Raw genomic sequence first — 19,297 nt, forward strand, 5'->3', positions numbered from 1 at the left:
TTTCCTTAGTCAGAAAGATGATTGATTTTGCTGTTCATTAATCTACTTTCCCTCATAGTATTCTATTGGTCAGCTTGTCGTTCTGTGCTAGAAGGAAATGGCCTGTTCCAAACAGACTCTGGGACAGTTGTGGGACGATAGATCCCAAATTCATACAACCAATACATTAACAACAAAAACAACTTAAAAATCAATGAGGCTGATGCAACAGAGCAGAACGTTTAGGTTAAAATGTTGATAAACGATCATTTCTTCACATTATAAGCGTACCAACGCACACAAGCAGTAGGCTAGGCACAAATGTTCATTCCCTAATGCCATGAGCAGGAAAACACTTTGTCAAAAGGGCACCTCCGATGTTAGCAGTTTCATGTGACTGATAAGAAAATAGCTGTTAGAAATCTAGGAAGAGGAGAGATCTAAAGATGTAGTCTTACATTACTGGACAATGACAGAATGTTGATTTGAAAACCAATAGAACATGCGAGAAATAAGCTTCTGGTTTCAGTGGTATATGGATGTCTATTAAAGAATTGCCTCCACGTTTCTATGGTGGGATTTTGCCGAGGCTACTTTGAAGCGAGGTAAGACTTGCCTCATATGAAGTAAAACGTTCCGGTTTTAAGAAATGAAGTATATGTTTTTGAAATGCATACTCCCTCCAGCTCATTGCCAAGTGGTGTGTGAAGCGCTGAAGCGTATTTGCCTATGTACTTAAATGGCGAATGGGAAGCACGCTTCAATTACCAGATGCGAAATAAAATAGTATCTCTTTTTAATCGTGGCCATCTCTAAACTGTTTTTAACACGTGATTGTGTTGGTCAAGCTTGGTTCACTCCAGCAGCCACGAACAGGCTGTTTGAGTAGCTGTATCAGCAGCTACATGACAGAGCTGTATCTGTATGCTGTGCACGTGAAAAGGTGCATCACGACTAACAAAAATGCACTAGGCAATTTAATTATGCAAATGAACCTGTAGACCGATCAGCATGACCGGTCAAATGTTTTTCCATCAACTGGTATTTCCGTCAATGAATAGGCTAAAACGCATTATTTCACAATGGGATTGGTTTCTTCTTCTCCAGGACAAGTGGCCTGCGGCAATTAGATTTATCGGCTTTTCATATTTTTTAGGGGGGGTGGGGCAAAAACCGGCTATTACTGGCTAAGGGAAACCCTGGTATGTGTGTGTGTGCTGAATCTGCCCATTGTTGGTTAAATGAGGACCATGTGTCTCTCGGTCTGTCTCTGTGTGTGTGTGTGTCACATGAGCTCCTCTCCTCTCTGTTTTCCTATTGCCACTTTTAGGTGCCTCAAGGAAATGTAGCACATCTCATAAATACTCACCCCCCCTTAAGCACTCTTGTCCTGAGACCAGAGGGGTAGTGGCCCCCACCACATATATACACACACATCAAGAGATCAGAGGGGTGAATTGGACTCTGGAGAGGCAATAGTGTCCAAAAGTGTGGTGAATGCCTGTCACAGCTGTTCAAACATCCCCCTTCCCCCATCACACACTCCAGCTCAAGGCACTCCATTGGGCACTAGCAACAGGAGACCTAGCCAAAAGCGATCTATCCCCCTGTCTCTTTGGCATGGCTCATTTGCTAAAGTACATTTTACGTTAATACTGCAACCCCTCAAGATCATTGTGAGTGCCCCTGCTCTGTACACACACTTGCAATGGGCCATAAAATGAAAATGCTTCCCCTTATTAATGTACATGTACCCCAGGTTGGGAACCACTGGACTACACTGTATATGGTTTTAGCCTCACTTCATTATTCAATAGATCACTGATGGGAGCTAGAGAAGATTGAAGTCACTGGTCATTGGAAAAGGTTAACATTAGATGGATTACTTTAGCATGTCTGTGTATTTACCAGTACGTTACATTCTCAGTGTCTTTCACTCAGCCCTGATTCTACAGTAGTTCAACTGAGGACCTTTTAACTCTTTAATTTTCCTAAATGCTAGAACCGCTAAGGCAGTAATTTTGACTGCTCATGAATTAAAAAACATATGAATCTGCCATTTTTAAAGTCATGCCTCCCTCCCGGGCTTTTCCTAAATACGTCTATATACTGTAACATGCTGCTGCTGGTAGAATCTTAATATCACTAACGGAACTGGAGTTATAACCAGTTTTATGGTGGCATGTCTTTTTTTTAAAATGGGTTTTCCCCCCCATTGCTCATCTTCCTGACAGTTGGGTCTGGTTCGCTCCTTCTCCCGACAGTGTAATGGGCCGTGCCCAGTTGATAATCACTCAGATAATTGCCTCAACTGAACCTAAACTATACCGAAACTAATTTCACACGCATAAGAACCAATGAAATGACGTAAAGTATGATGAGGGAGAATGGGTGAGTTGATGAGTGAAGGGAAGGGAACAATGCAAAATGATGTAATCACCAGTTGTCATGAAGAACAGAGTGGGCCATTGTATTGGTATATTTGAAATGTTTATCTTTCCACCAAACCCAAAGCAGTTTTATCAGTCTACTTGGCGTACACAGTGAGAGCTTGCCATTGTAAATTACCCACCAAGACCACGATGAATGGATGCACATGCTGCGTTTGCACTGCTATAAGATCTGAATGAGAACTCTGGAGAGGAAGAAATGAATCATGACATTTCTGGTTATTCTCCTGATTAACCTACAGCTCCGAGGCCTACAACAGTGCACACTGAGCAAGTGCCCGTGCCGCTACCAAATGAAACGGTGAGACAGGAGAGAGGAAAGGACTGCACCATTTCTAGATGGAACAAGCCAGTGACAATGCTACGTGACAATTTATCAGCACAAAATGTCATCACTGAGACAGCAGGCCCTTCATCTCAACAAAATACATCAGCAATGCCCTCACCAGCTTTCATTGTTGTGAACATGGCCATGTTACAGCATTCAGAAACGTTACTGTGTTTAAGCACGGAGACCCTGTCTGTTGATGAGCTGGGAAGCATTCATTTCCATCCTGTATGTCCGTGGAGCATTCGGTGGGAAGAGCGTGGACATGGAGAGCTTTTGTTCAGACATGTATGGGATACTTTTCTTTTAGAGAAACCATGTCACAGGATCGCTTCAGAGATTATGCGTTACCTCCATTTTGATGACAGACAAATTCGCCACGGTATCTGATGTATACGACTATTTTTGGCTGCTGTCATATTGACACTAATATTTATTATAATGCCATTATAAATCAGCTTTTGTGCTGATTTTCACTATCAAGCACACTTGGTGCTTTAAAAGATGTTTAGACTACTGCTGTTTTCATCGATTGACCGCGTGTCTTGCTGACCACGTGCCTTGCTGACCGCGCCTTAGACCTTCATAAACACAACTAAATTATTTTTTTTGCGATAGCGTATATGAAATGTATTAATTACACTGTTAGAATGTTGCAGTCAGAATGACTGCTCATTAGCTTGTAGAGGTGGGGCCCTCGAGGCCCAGCGGTTTTAGTGTTAAGGGGCAGAGGAGTGTGCCACAGCAACATACTCTTTCCCTCCCTTTTTCTTTCCCTCTTTCCTTCCCATCTTCCTTGCTTTCAGCCACATGCCAGTCCTGGGCCGTTACACTCAAACTGAGGCGATGGGCAGAGGCAGCTGTTGCCATGGTTACTGAGATATCTGGAGTTTGGGCACATTAGATCACATTTGTATTAAGCAGTGACATGAGACAGACGGGCACAACTACTGGATACACCACACGCAAGCACACACACACACTGATGTCTGCGCTGATGGGTGGATATGTGTGCCTTATTGCATGTCTGTATCCTAGGGAGTGTCTCTGGGCTTCAAACTGGGGCCCAGAGTATTTCCTGGTCAGATCACACAGTTAGGAAAATCTCCTGGCCTTAGTCATATTAACGGGCTCCATATCAGTCCATCCAGGTCAGGGGAAACAGAAACAAGGTACATTGTTTTGATGAGATTCCATGGCTAGCTGTCTAGCAGAGGAGGGGAAGGGGGAAGAGATGCCTCTCAGACCCCACTCTGTGTGTCACACCAACCACCGCTTGGGCACAGATTTAATATACACACACAATGGTTTACATTACCCTAAAGGACGGATGCTCTCTGGGTACTAAAAGAGTTTGACTTTAGTGTGGAAATAAATTTGTATTGCGAACATGAACACTTTTGTAATCATCTCACTTTCTCCCCTATGTAATATAGGCCCATTTAAAACGAGTAGGGGGAACACATTCTCATATGCTAGGAAATTGTTTTTTTGTATTTGTAATAGTATTTTGTTTAATTTCCTCTGTGTGCAAAACGTGTTATCTAACCTGCCCTCCCTCCCTCTAGAATCTCGGTGAGGCAGAGTACTGTGTGGCTCTGTTCATGTACATGCGTCTGTTGGGTTACCCTGCCGACAGGATCAGCATCCTCACCACCTACAATGGACAGAAACACCTCATCAGAGACGTCATCAACCAGCGCTGTGCTGGGAACCCCTTCTTTGGACAGCCCAACAAGGTAAGGTCTCATATATTTATATGTGCGCAGAATGACAAATCACATTTAGATTATGGTAATTCATCTTAACAGAACATGCAACTCAGAGGAAACTTTGAAGATGTTAGAATAACTGTCCACATTTACTTTTCCTCAGACAAGATGAGGAACAAATAACAAAATCACTATCCTATGTCTATCTACTATCCCCCATAGTAGAGAAGTTGACCTATTCTATTGGTCAGCTTGTCCGTGCGAGAAAGAAATGGCCTATTCCAAACAGATTCTGGGTCAGTTGTGGGACGATAGATCCCAAATTCATACAATACATTTGGGGGAAAAAAAACACATAAAAAATGAACGAGGCTGATGCAACGGATCAGAACATTAACTTCAAATGTTGATCAACTATTTCTTCACATTATAAACTAAGCAATGCGCACAAGGAAGTAGACTACGCGCAAATGTAAGTTCAATAATGCAATTAGCGGGAGAACACCGTTGTCAAAAGTGAACTGCACATGCCAGCAGTTTCATGTTTCAGAGATGAAATTATCCCTTATCAATCTTGATAGATGGGCCATCTAAAGATGCAGCAACTAGCATGGGTTGCTAATATGAATGGGATTGTTCCTTTGGCTCCTGAACAATGAAGCAAAGTTGTTTTGAATACAATAGAACATGAGAGAAATAGGCAAATTTTTTCAATGGCATATGGACCTCTTTAAAGAGTAATTGCCTCCACATTTATAGAAACTGATTTTGACTAGGCTACTTTGAAGCAAGGTAAGACAAAATATTAAGTGAAGTATTCAGATTTCACACAATTAGGTATGTTTTCAAAATGCGTACCGCCCCCAGCTCATTGCAAAGTCGTGTGACGCGCTGATGTATGCCTACCGTTGGCTACGCACTTGAATGGGAAGCGCGCTTCAATTACCAGTTTGAAAAATAAAATAGTAGCTATTTTTTATCGTGGCCATCAAAACAATTTTAACACGCGATTGCATTTAGAATTGTTCCTTAATGATTGAGCCTATAAAAGCACATATGTTTCACTCCAGCAACAACAGGAGCTGTAGCAGCAGCTCTCACGCTGTCTGACAGACTTTCCCCTCTAACTAGGCTCTGTATCTGTATGCTGTGCGTGTGCGATGAATAAGAATCATAACGACTACCGAAAATACACAGCAATTTAATTCCACAAAATTATGTAAGTGTACCTATAGACCGATGAGCATGTGCTGTATTCATCGACTGGTATTTTCATCAATTAATAGGCTAAAAAGCATTATTTTGCAATGGGATTGCCAATTTCCCTATTTCATTTATCAGCTTGAGAAAAAGATTGGCCAAAAAACGGCTTTTACCGGCTAACGGAAACCCGGACACGCACACCAAACCATGTAAACACACAGAAACCCATTCTTTGGACAGCCCATGAGGGTAAAGCATCACAGATTTGGACACATACAGTGCATTTGGAAAGTATTCATACCTCTTGACCTTCTCTACATTTTGTTACGTTAAAACCTTCTTCTAAAATGGACTAAATAAATAAAAATCCTTATCGATCTACACACACTTACTCCATAATGACAAAGCGAAAACAGTTTTTTCAAAAATTTTCCAGAAGGACAACCATGTCTGCAGCACTCCATCAATCAGGCCTTTATGGTAGCGTGGCCAATGGAAGCCCCTCAGTAAAAGGCACATGAAGGCACGCTGAAGCCATCCCTTGTTAGAGGTGAATGATGAACATCAGCATTGTTGTGCTACGCACCTCAAGACCCTGGGTTTGAATAGTTGTGTATTCCACTGTGGATCACAGTACAGTGAGCCTTAGGAGCTGTTCACATACATATGCATCAGGAGCAAATTTAACATATCTCACATTTTTAGCATACTATGCATTTTTAAGGACTTGTTGTAGTTACTGGGGAAATGGTAAAGTGCTCTCTTAAATGTATATTTATTTTTAAATAAAATATTTAAGCTAGGCGAGTCACTTGAGTACAAATGATTATTTACATTGACTGCCTACACCGGCTTAACTCTGACTTTAGAAGGGTGACGAATAGATATTTTTATGAACACTAAAGCCGTTTGCTGTGTTTAACCTGCTACTTTAACTGGGTGACGGGGTCATTTGATTAATGCACACAATCACATTAATGCAAACTCGATTTGGAGCGATCACACTCATACACACATCCATAGGCAGGTCAGGGCTAATTTAGATTGACATTGATAGAACACGTAACACAAACGATAAGGTTAATCAGTCCACCTAGTTATTCACTGCGACGCTGTGGAGGGAAGGATGGATGTTAGGAGCCTGCACTCCCCTTCTCTCCCGGTGGGTTCATTTTCTGAAGGCAGTGCTAGGGCTCTGCTACACACAGGGACACTCATACAGATGGACTCAGAGTTTGGACGACGGTGTCATAGAGAGATTATAATTCTCTACCACTGCCACCTCTGTGTGTGTCGCTGACCTCTCATTACCCCCAGCATAGCCCTGGGAACACTCAACCAAGTGTAAGATGGGACAATTCGGCATGGGCAATTCCCCGGAAATAGTTTCACGGAGAGTCCGATTTTTCGCTTTAAAATGTATGTCAAACAAAAAACATTGGTTGCTTAATTAATCAACCATACAACTATATGTACAAGAACTACTTTTAACCATTTCCACAGAACAATGTACAACAAAAAAGCATCTACTTGAAGAACAGTACAGTTGCAAAGTTTTTTAACAATGATAATTTGTCATCATTCTGTTACCAAACTTTGCATCTGCACTGTTCAAGTAAATGTATTTTTTGGTCAAATGTTCTGTGGGAATTGTTAAAGTAGTCCTTGTACATATAAGTTGTATGAGTCTGTGTCACCCTGTTACCGTGGAATTTCCTGCTTACGGTCTTCAGTCGCTACCTACAGGCACATGAACAAGAGGGAAGACTGGGAGAGCAGAGCGAGACCAGAGATACAATAATGAATATTTGAATCAGGTGACCATCTGCTGAGATTCAGAATGACAGTGATGAGAAAGAGAGCTAGTGTCTTTTCTTTCTGGTCGGGTGTCTTCTGTCAGGGATTCTAGTGTGTGTGTGTGTGTGTGTGTACACCCTAGAACAGATTCCACTACCCTTGGATGTGTGCCTGGCTGCTTGCCGTGAAGTCATGACCTTTGTGATTCCCTCCCTGGAAGATTTCACATAAATAACTTAACACAATGCAAAAGCCCCCGGGATATCTATCTAGCCCCCTCTCTCTCTCGCTCTCTCTCCCAGAGCTAAAAATAAAAGGTTTCAGCCTTTACTCTGCGCTGGAAAATATGGTGAAGCATTTTGGCTGAAATTGCACAGCATATTTTCCCCCTTCAGTTTCCACTAGGCTATGCCATTGGGTGGGTGGGTGGGTGTTGTGGGGTAACAGTAGGCCGGTACGCAGGTGGGAGGTCCTGAGAGCAACTGGCCTTAGTGTCTGAACAGACACATCTCGAAGTCTCACGCTGTTGTAAATGTGACATGGTTGCTTCTGGTGCTGCACCTGTTCTTTATAGCGACAGGGAGATTTAAATAAATATTGGTCCACTTCCTGGTTTTTCTACCTCCCTCTCTCCCTGGCCTTCCTTTCTCCCATAAGGGGACTCGGAGGGGATTTGGCTTGTGGGACTCCCAAGTCAATGAATAGTGCATTCGACCAAAAGAAAAGGCTACGATAGGATGATTTATTTAACGCTGTTGCTGTTCTGAAGCTCAACGGCTCTTCTCTTCTCTCTGGTGTATTGATCCACTCAGGAGAATGGAAGAGGCCAGTCTCTTGCTACTGAGATACCCATCTGACATTCTTCACCACCTAGACCCTTCCAGTCAACATGAATGGTTCACTGGTAAGGCCTTGAACTGTCTGCAATGCGCAAAGTGTAGGTTGATGGATGAGGTGTTTGATCGAGACAGCCTGGGTCTAGCTATATCAACTGAAGTCGGCATTAACTACTTTAGTGAACAGCTCAACCTATTAGATACTGTATGCAACACTATTGCATAAGGCTGACAATAAAGCCTCCCAAAATCAGCTTGTTTCCTCACTGCAAGGAAAATGAATTCTTTGAAATGTACTTCTTATAACGACAGGATTGCCGGGGATAAAGCAACTCGCCTGACACGCGATTCCTCGGCTTCAGAAATCCTGGCTATTTTCCTCCTATAACAGCCATAAATTGTGTGTGTGTTGTCACCCTGAGTCTGTGAGGGCCAGGTAAGCAGCCTGGGTACTGTAGGTAAATACCCTGGGCTGGGCCCCTCTAAACCGTATTACACCCCCCTGCCCCTCCATGTGGCCCAGCATGATTACAGCAGGAACAACACATAGCATTCCCGCCTCCGTAAGAAGATCCGCTGCTCTCTGGATTTTTAGGAAGGGAGCTCAGCTCTCACACTCGCTCGTAAACATCTGAACTAAATCCAGCCATCCTCAACACACACATGCACTCATATTCACTAATAAACATAAGAAATAAGAACATTATAAAGTAAGCATACAGGGTCAGTTCCAGTACCATATTTACAATGTGCAGGGGGGGGGGGTACTGGATCGATAGCGGTAGATATGTATTGGGTAAGGTGACTAGGCATCAGGATATATGATAAACAGGGCAGCAGCAGTGTATATGATGATGATTGTATGTGAGTGGGTGTGTAGAGTCAGTATAAATGTATGTGCATATTATGTGTGAATGAGGAAATTATGGAGTGAGTGTTTTGTATCTGTGTTGGAGTATCTGTGTGCTTAGTGTGTAGGGCCCTGTGACTGTGCATAGAGACATAAATAAGAATACAATAGAAAGGTCAACTCAGTCTGTGTAGCCATTTTTGTTAGATGGCTATTTAGTGGTCTTATGGCATGGGGATAGAAGCTGTTCAGGCGCCTGTTAGTGTCAGACTTGATGCACCGGTACCGCTTGCCATGTGGAAGCAGAGAGAGAACAGTCCATGGCTTGGGTGGTTGGAGTCTTTAATGATTTTCCGGTTTCTTCCTTTCACACCACCTGGTATATAGAGGTCTTTCCTAGCAAGGAGCTTGGCCCAGTGATGTACTGGGCTATTCACACCACCCGGTGTAGCACCATGCGATCCAGGGCGGTGTTATTGCCATACCAGTTGTGGCTGTACAGGAGGGGACTAGCACACACCCCTGTGGGGCCCCCGTGTTGTGGGTCAGCGTGGTGGAGTTGATGTTGCCTACCCACACCACCTGGGGTTGGCCCGTCAGGAATTCCAGGTTCCAGTTGCAGGTGTTCGGTCCTAAGCTTGGTGACGAGCTTGGAGTTGAATGCTGAGCTGTAGTCAATGAACAGCATTCTCACATAGGCATTCCTCTTATCTAGGTGAGTGAGGGCAGTGTGGAGTGCAATTGAGATTGGGTCGCCTATGGATCTGCTGGGGCGGTATGCAAATTGGACTGGGTCTAGTGTGTCTGGGATGATGGAGTTGAAGTGTGCCATAACCAGCCTTTCAAAGCACTTCATGATTACAGATGTGAGTTCTACAAGGCAGTAGTCATTGTGGCATGAAGCCTTAGAGTTCTTGGGAATAGGCATGATGGTGGACATCTTAAAACGCGGGGATTACAGACTGGGACAAGTGGAGGTTGAAAATTACCGTGGATAAACCTGCCAGCTGTTCAGAGAACGCACCCTGGAATACCATCGGGCCCGCGGCCTTGCCGGTATTGGCCTGATTTAAAGACGTCTGTGTTAAATAATGGATGTGTGTGTTCCTCTTTAGGTGACGACTGTGGACAGGTTTCAGGGTCAGCAGAATGACTACATCATCCTGTCACTGGTCCGCACCAGAGCTGTGGGACATCTGAGGTAGGCACTTTACCACACAACACACACACACTTTAACACAAGCAGAAATCCACCACACCAGTCACTTTACCACACAACACACACACACACACACTTTAACACAAGCAGAAATCCACCACACCAGTCACCCCCCAGAGCAGCTTTTTTAAATGTCTTTTTTTAAGTTCGATTTTTTAAAGAGTCTCTTGGTATGAATAAATGTGGAGTTTTCTGAAAGTTGGTTAGGTCTTTGCAGACTTATTTCTCATGTCACGCACAGGGTGGATAAAGTCAGCTTTTGAGGAGGTAAAAGAAAGGAGAGCGTGCAGCCGCACTAACCATTTTTTTGTTAAGTACAGCTGCAGCATTGTGTAAAGATGATTGGGGTGAGAGTATCGAACAAAGAGCAGCTTTACCATCAAAGGCTTTTTGTAAAACAGCCTATTACAGGTTCAGAGAGCCCTGTTGGTAACCACTCGCCTGTGTTAAGTTGTCTTTTTCTGCCCTTTATCTCAAACTCTTTCTTTCTTACCATCTTTGTCGGTCTCCCTGTCTCTGTCCCTCTCTTACTCTTTTGCTTCCCTTTTCACTACTTTTACTCTACTTTTACTCTTTTTCTCTTACTGTTTCTTTCTCTCCCTCTCTTCCTTTCTCTCTCTCCCTCCCCCTGTCCTCCTCGCTCTCTCTGAATTGATACTGAGTGAAAAGACCTTTCATTTCCAGGCTGCTGTGAGATACCGACGAGCCCCTCTTCCTTAATACGCTGCGTATTAAACACCAGGCAAAACATTGCCATAGTATTTTAGCTCTCTGTACCAGGCCACGCGCACACATACTCTCCCTCTGCTTGTGATATATAGTGGCGGGTGTGCTGGTTTAATGTGTTTTTATGGATGAAGGCCTACCCCATTGGAGCCGCGACACGGCCGACAGAAATTGAAGTCTCCAAATGAAGCTTTGGCTGGATGAATAAGCCATCCTCTCTTTTGACGCCTCTTCTAGTTTAGCAGCAGGTGTATAAATGCAGGGCCAAAAAAACACTTAAACTCCCTTTCTCTGTGTGTCTGATAAAGGGGCAGATTGATGGGCTGGTGATGAAGTGGTGCGTGTGGGCCAGGGAGAGTCTCCAGTTTATCATGTTGTCGGCACCCAGGCTTGCACTCGTCTCTCCTATCTCCCGTTTAGTCTTGTCTCACACAGGAGATTACACACTTCTGTCTCTTTTTATATGTGGAGTGGGTTTTAAAACACCTCTATTATGGCCAAGAGTTAGTTATTTACTGAAGGGGAGAGGAAATGCTATATTGTAACTGCAAGACATGAGCGTTTCATAAATGTGACATTGCAAGTGTTCTTTTTGAATGGCAAACTGTACTTTATACTATGATAGACATTAAACCACTGTTGAACATGGCCTTATGAATTCTCAAACGACCACTTCAATAACAACATTGCCTACTTGTCTGTTTTGAATATAGAAATACATCAAGCTAGAGAGGATCTCTGTGACTGTGCTAATAACTTAATTCATATTTTGGTGGCCTTTCTGAATGGGTGGGAAAGCAGTGATTCATGGGAAATTCCCTGCTGTCTCTCCCACGCTGCGGTATTGCCTCGCTTCACTCTGCTCATAGCAACCCGCTGCCACGCAACTGACCATATGACAAGCTGACCCCTCGATCTGACAGTCTAGGAGAAGCCCTCCCACTGAGAGACACACTGGGAGGGACACATACATACAGACGCACTGTGACAGGATCACACACACGCATGTACTGGGACACACACACACACCGGGTCAGACGCAGACACACTCTGACAGGCGCACAACAGCACACATGTGCAGGTATACACACATGTTCACAGAAACACACACACACACACAAACACCAGAGAGTTGACGTGCAGGGAGACTGACACACCTCCACAGGCACTTATGTCAAGGAACCACCCAGGTGGGCGTCCCCTACCCCTGCACACAGAGCTGTTTCCCCAGGTGAAGACTGCTTCTGATTGGCTCCTCTCTTGTCAGGCTCTTTGCTGATTGGAGGGCTGCTCTTGTGGTTTGTTTCTGTGGCAGTGATGTGTTTTTAGGTAGCTTTTCCATGGTCCACATTCTTGTGACTTGTTGTTGCCTTGTTAACTAAAGAGATTACTACACACAAACACTAGTACGCTCACGCACACGCAGACACACAGTTTAACACAGCACACCATACAAACACACAAGTGTAGATTCATCTCGTGGTCTACTTGTGTTCATTCCACGTCTTGTCTGCTTATGAATGTACGTTTTGTGTGTAGAGCTTTTGCACACGGAGACAAAGATTGTTTTCGAATTCCACCAGAGCTCCTTGAATAAGCCAGAAAAATCTCCTCCCTTCCCACGCAAAAGCCTTCACCTCAGCCCATGTTGACAGAATCAGTCTTAGTGGAGCTGGAGAAGGTATTAGTCAGCTGTTATACAGTCATTTGGTATTTCTACCTGGAACTTGGACTGGAACTACCTGCCGTTGTCTTGGTTGAACTACTGCCTCGCTATGGTCTGAATACAATAGATAAGCCTGCTGTTGTAACATAATTGTTAACCAGCAGCCCATTGTGACAAGTTGGTTTCCTGCTTTTACCCATATAGTCCAGAAGTTGACATTTAGAATGAGATATTGTGCTGCTAATGTGCGCTGTCTTATCATGGCTGCTTAGATAAATGAGGCATATATCATACATCTATCTATCCCATAATGTCACTGGCTCCTCCCTGGGGACCAGGACTAGCAGACTATAGCAGCCTGTAAACAATATTTTATTAAACACGCCACTACGGCACGGCTGTATTACAGCCAGGGAAACGGAGAAGATTCCAGACTCCCCTCTCCCTCCTGCTAATCCTTTAATTCCACTGGCTGGAAAGAAAGTAGCCCATCTCCTCGCCCCTCTGCCCCTTTCTTTTGTCTGTCGCTCCTCTCGCTGTCTTTTCTCTCCTTCTCGTTCCTTGCCCTCTGTTTTTTCTCCTCTCGCCATCCGCTCCTCCGTCTATATTTTTGTATTTATCCTCACTTTTGCCGCCTTTATCTTTCTTTAAAGACTCTCTACTCCTCCTCTCTCATCTGTCCCTTTCGCTCCTTTCCAATATTTTTCTCACCCACTTGCTTTGGGAGTGGAAGGGCTGTGTATAAGCTTGTGATGTATAGGCTAACTGCGCCAAGTGGTTTAAAATGTCATTTCTCTCTCACCCCCTCCCTCTCTCCACAGGGATGTGAGACGGTTGGTAGTAGCCATGTCCAGGTCCAGACTTGGCCTCTACATCTTTGGACGGGTCAGTCTGTTCCAGAACTGCTTTGAACTGACTCCTGCCTTCAACCAGCTCACTGCCAGACCCATGAAGCTCCACATCAGACCCAATGAATATTACACCCAGGGACAGCCTGTGAGTACACACACTAACACTTGCACAATCACACACAGAGACAAATGAATACACACACGCAAGTTTGAATATGTGTTCATGCACACTCAGGCACAACTACACGCAGAACACTTTGAGTCAAACACTTTCTCACACACAGACATTTCTATGCAGCACCCTCTCCAGCTCCTGCATAGTACATGCCTCTTCATCCCCACTGCAGCCTAATCCTGCCTGTCTGAATTCTCAATGGATGGAGTGACCCCCCCCCACCTCGTTCTATCCAGCCTCTTACCCACCGGCCCAGTCAGTTAACACCATTCAGGTAAAGGACGACTGTGACCGACGGGGGGACAGTCTGTTATTAACCCCCACACTGGCACAAGAGCTCCAGTTCCCGGGGGGACAGTTCTTCTAGGTGCCCACATGTGCCCCCCTTGATCTGTCAGAAAGAGTCCAGTCCCGGACGCTCCACTTTCTCCTCATCCTCATTTCTCCTCATTTTAAGGGGAAACATTTTAAGCTCAGCTCACCCACAGACTTTACTGCGCGCCCACTGGTTGAATCAATGTGGAATAGATGTTGACTTGACATCTGTGCCTAGTGGGCAGTCTTATTTTGCAATGCGGCAGCTCCCTGCTCCCACCACACACACACACACACACAGCTCAGTGGACCGCTGCAGTGCCAGCGTAGTACTATGTTTAGGGGGCATTAATGCAGCTGAGAGAATATTCAACTCACCCACCAGGCTCTCTTCCTATTTGCATATTCCCTTTCTCTGCCTCTCACTCCCGCTTGGTATCTCCCTCACTCACACCGTAGGCGCATTAATAGTAAGTGGTCTAAACTAATCGATTTGAAGAGGACTGAAGGGAGAAATGAATAAACGGTAAACCATCTCTCCCTCCAGAGAGAGCCTCGTTCGTCTCAGCCCGACCAGGCGATCAAGAACATGCCGGAGATGGCCAACCTGGTGTACAACATGTACATACACATGATCCAGAGCACCCAGCAGTACAGACAGGTAACTACTGACCCCGCTACACCCAGCAGTACAGACAGGTAACTACTGACCCCGCTACACCCAGCAGTACAGACAGGCAGCTACACCCAGCAGTACAGACAGGTAACTACTGACCCCGCTACACCCCAGTACAGACAGGTAACTACTGACCCCGCACCCAGCAGTACAGACAGGTAACTACTGCTACACCCAGCCAGACTGGTAACTGGTGCTACACCCAGCAGTACAGACAGGTAACTACTGACCCCGCTACACCCAGCAGTACAGACAGGTAACTACTGACCCCGCTACACCCAGCAGTACAGACAGGTAACTCCTGACCCCGCTACACCCAGCAGTACAGACAGGTAACTATTGACCCCGCTACACCCAGCAGTACAGACAGGTAACTATTGACCCCGCTACACCCAGAAATACAGACAGGTAACTGGTGACCTCACTACACCCAGCAGTACAGACAGACGGGTAACTACCATAGTACACCAGCAATTGGAAAGACGAGGCTAGCTCCCCAATTACAGACTGAGTACAGGCTAATAGTCCAGCTATGAAAGGCTAGCTCCCCAATTACAGACTGAGTACAGGCTAATAGTCCAGCTATGAAAGGCTAGGCTAGCTCTCCAATTAGACTGAGTACAGCTTAATAGTCCAACAATGAAATGCTAGGCTAGCTCCTCAAGCACAGACTGAGTACAGGCTAATAGTCCAACAGTGAAATGCTAGCTCCCCAATTACAGACTGAGTACAGGCTAATAGTCCAACAATGAAATGCTAGGCTAGCTCCTCAAGCACAGACTGAGTACAGGCTAATAGTCCAACAGTGAAATGCTAGCTCCCCAATTACAGACTGAGTACAGGCTAATAGTCCAGCTATGAAAGGCTAGGCTAGCTCCCCAATGTCACCTATCAGTTTATTTACCCACACCTGAGACCACTGGTTCTCACAAACACACCTGCTCCAATACAACCTCTTACAGTAATTCATCCAGGTCTTCAGTATCATTATCCCTCATCTGTTTTTAGGTTCTGTATTTTGTAAAACTTTAATGCAGTGGTGGAAATAGGTCAGATGTAAGAGAATTGTTTTAGTTCTGCATGCCGAGCCTTAACAGGCCACGAGCCTAACATTTTAGATGAGGGAACCAGAATGAGTTTTAATTAAAAGAGCAGTGCATTCTTTTGTTTGACACCGTGGGGAGTGGAAGATAAAGGAGGGGGGAGGGATGATAACGGGTGACGCTAAGCTACCCCACCCCTCTCTCATCCCCCGCCTAAAGTGGCAGGGCTGCAGTGGAGAGGGAACTTTTGTTTTCCGAACATAACAGGGAGACATGTGCCCCTCCCTAACCTGTCCCTAAGGCATGTGCATGGATTCTGTCCTCAACCAGAGAGCGCAAGGGAAGGAAGGAATGAGAGCAAAAGCGATAGAGACAGGAGGAAATGGGGAGAGGGGGGGATGGGACGAGCAGTGATAGAAATTCTTTGTACAGCATGGAAAATCTGTTAGCATCTTGTCTACGAGACATTTTGTCATGAATTCAAGATATGATGAACATTTTCATAAATGTAGGAATTATATGGTGACACCCATACACCCACATTCCTCACCTTCCTCTCTTTCCCTGTGTTCTCTTCCATGCCCAGCAACAGCAGAAGCTCCTGCCTCCCCCTCGGCAGACACAGGCAGAGGAGGACCAATCCGAGCCCCCAGTTGAAGTGGAGAACCAGGAAGAGACCCCAGTTGAAGTGGAGAACAAGGAAGATACGCCAGTTGAAGTGGAGAACCAGGAAGAGACACCGATGGAGCAGGAGCCCTCCGGGGAGGCCGGCACAGAGAAGACCCCACAGGAGACACCAGAGAAGGTGCAAGAGGAGCACCCCAAAATGCCAGAGCACCCTGGCCGAGATAGCGACAGTGATGGAGAGGAGAGTGACGAAGCGGAAGCACCTTAAGGTGGGGCTTCTCTGTGGGCCTCTGCACTGCTTTATCTGCCCATAGATGGGGCCAGAACTGGACTGTCCCTTAGAAAAGAGCTTGGAGCTAAAATGATTATCCTGTTTTAGAATTATTTTTCTACTGAAGCCGTGAAGATGTCTTGAGAAGCCTTGAGGATAATGTTTAATTTGATTTTCCGAAATGGTCTGTTTTGTAATCTGTACTTTTGTATTAAAATAATTCTCAATGTGAATGCAGTCTTGAGTTTTTAATTTTCTACATTTGTAGACACCCAGCCATCCTATTTCAAATCTCCCTATCATGTTACTCTTCCAGTCTACACACTCCCGTTCTGCCCCGCCCTCAGACAGCGTCACTGTCACCTGTCAATCTGATTGGCTCGCCCAATAGCGTCTGGACAAGCTGCCACTAAGCTGGATTTATAGGTCAGTCACCGTGCACATGAAGCCATGGGGGGAGAGAAGCCGGTACATCAGACATACTGTATCACTCACAACTCCACTCAAATCATCAGTGTCCATATCCGTATTTGGAAACAAATGGTCACAGTGGCAGACAGTTCACTGAGATGTTGGTGGTGGATTAGAGCCTACCCTTCCCTGAATCCCTAGTTCTAGCCTCATTGGTCCTGGTAGTGTAAAGAGGCCACAGCCTGCAGGCTCACAACATAACACAGACTTGGAATTTAGACGTTATCATGCACCAGAGGTTAACTAGCTGTTACATACGTCAGGCTAGCCTGTAACCCTCTCCCCAAGCAACACCCCCACTGTCTGAGAGGAGAGCTCGCATCCATAGCTGCTCAAGTCACAGTACAGTCGTGATTCAACCGACCTGAACGCAGCCAAGCTAGAGAACCCGTATTGCTTAGATTCAGGGAAATGGTTATCATTGAGAGCAATGTATGTAACCCGATTATACAGTTTTGTTTCAGTGTACAGGTGTCCTCTTCAAAGGCTGTTTAGACATTCAAAACATGTTAATGTTTGATTTCAAAGCCTCTGCGACATCAAAGCAGATGTACTCTAGTCAGCCTAGAATAGATATCTCTTATGTGTCAGTTATACACTGAGTGCGCAAAACATTAGGAACACCTGCTCTTTCCATGACAGCTTTCACCTGGTCAGTCTATGATCCCTTATTGATCTCGCTTGTTAAATCTACTTCAATCAGTGTAGATGAAGAGGAGACCAGTTAAAGAAGGATTTTTAAGCCTTGAGACATGGATTGTGTATGTGTGCCATTCAGAAGGTGAATGGGCAAGACAAAAAAATTGTGCCTTTTGAATCAAATCAAATTTATTTATATAGCCCTTCGTACATCAGCTGATATCTCAAAGTGCTGTACAGAAACCCAGCCTAAAACCCCAAACCGCAAGCAATGCAGGTGTAGAAGCACGGTGGCTAGGAAAAACTCCCTAGAAAGGCCAAAACCTAGGAAGAAACCTAGAGAGGAACCAGGCTATGTGGGGTGGCCAGTCCTCTTCTGGCTGTGCCGGGTGGAGATTATAACAGAACATGGCCAAGATGTTCAAATGTTCATAAATGATCAGCATGTTCGAATAATAAGAAGGCAGAACAGTTGAAACTGGAGCAGCAGCACGGCCAGGTGGACTGGGGACAGCAAGGAGTCATCATGTCAGGTAATCCTGGGGCATGGTCCTAGGGCTCAGGTCCTCCGAGAGAGAGAAGGAGAGAATTAGAGAACGCACACTTAGATTCACACAGGACACCGAATAGGACAGGAGAAGTACTCCAGATATAACAAACTGACCCTAGCCCCCCGACACAAACTACTGCAGCATAAATACTGGAGGCTGAGATAGGAGGGGTCAGGAGACACTGTGGACCCATCCGAGGACACCCCCGGACAGGGCCAAACAGGAAGGATATAACCTCACCCACTTTGCCAAAGCACAGCCCCCACACCACTAGAGGGATATCTTCAACCACCAACTCACCATCCTGAGACAGGGCCAGGCGAACAGGGTATGGTGCCAGGCGCACCGGTTTGAGTGTGTCAAGAACTGCAACACTGCTGGGTCTTTCACGGTCAACAGTTTCCCATGTGTATCAAGAATGGTCCACTACCCAAAGGACATCCAGCCAACATGACACAAATGTGGGAAGCATTAGCGTCAACAAGGGCCAGCATCCCTGTGGAACGCTTTTGACACTTTATAGTCCATGTCCCGATTTAATGAGGCTGTTCTGAGGGCAAAAGGGGTGCTCAATATTTGGAAGGTGTTCCTAATGTTTTGTACACAGTTTAAATCACAATCCATAAACAATTACAGGGTTAAATAATTCAATTATTTGTATGATAAATATCCCCTTACAACTAGACTTGTCCCATAAATTCCCAGATTCTTCTCTGCATTGATTCTGCATGTGCAGTGCAACAACCTTTTTAAACCCACAACAACCATGTTTTTTTTAATTGAGCAACTGGTCCATGAATGCACACATTGTGTCATAGCCTCCCTCTAGAAAACCAATTATCTTTATCTCCAGCTGTCCTCCCTGGCACTCCGTTTCCCCTAGCAGAGCCTACCTTGTTGCAGTAAATTAGC

General features: G+C 45.1%; 1 protein-coding gene across 1 annotated transcript in view; it reads left to right on the forward strand.

Moving 5' to 3' along the window:
• aqr (aquarius intron-binding spliceosomal factor) overlaps positions 1 to 16,957 on the forward strand; it is a 57,546-nt gene extending 40,589 nt beyond the window's left edge. The window contains exons 31-35 of the mRNA XM_024437095.2: positions 4,326 to 4,496; positions 10,271 to 10,356; positions 13,588 to 13,762; positions 14,655 to 14,768; positions 16,413 to 16,957. Coding sequence (XP_024292863.1) covers positions 4,326 to 4,496; positions 10,271 to 10,356; positions 13,588 to 13,762; positions 14,655 to 14,768; positions 16,413 to 16,721 — 855 coding nt within the window. The 3' untranslated portion in view covers positions 16,722 to 16,957. The remainder of the gene's footprint in view (positions 1 to 4,325; positions 4,497 to 10,270; positions 10,357 to 13,587; positions 13,763 to 14,654; positions 14,769 to 16,412) is intronic.
• Positions 16,958 to 19,297: the final 2,340 nt, after the last annotated feature.

Source organism: Oncorhynchus tshawytscha, linkage group LG11, assembly GCF_018296145.1.
Source record: "Oncorhynchus tshawytscha isolate Ot180627B linkage group LG11, Otsh_v2.0, whole genome shotgun sequence".
NCBI lineage: Eukaryota > Metazoa > Chordata > Actinopteri > Salmoniformes > Salmonidae > Oncorhynchus > Oncorhynchus tshawytscha.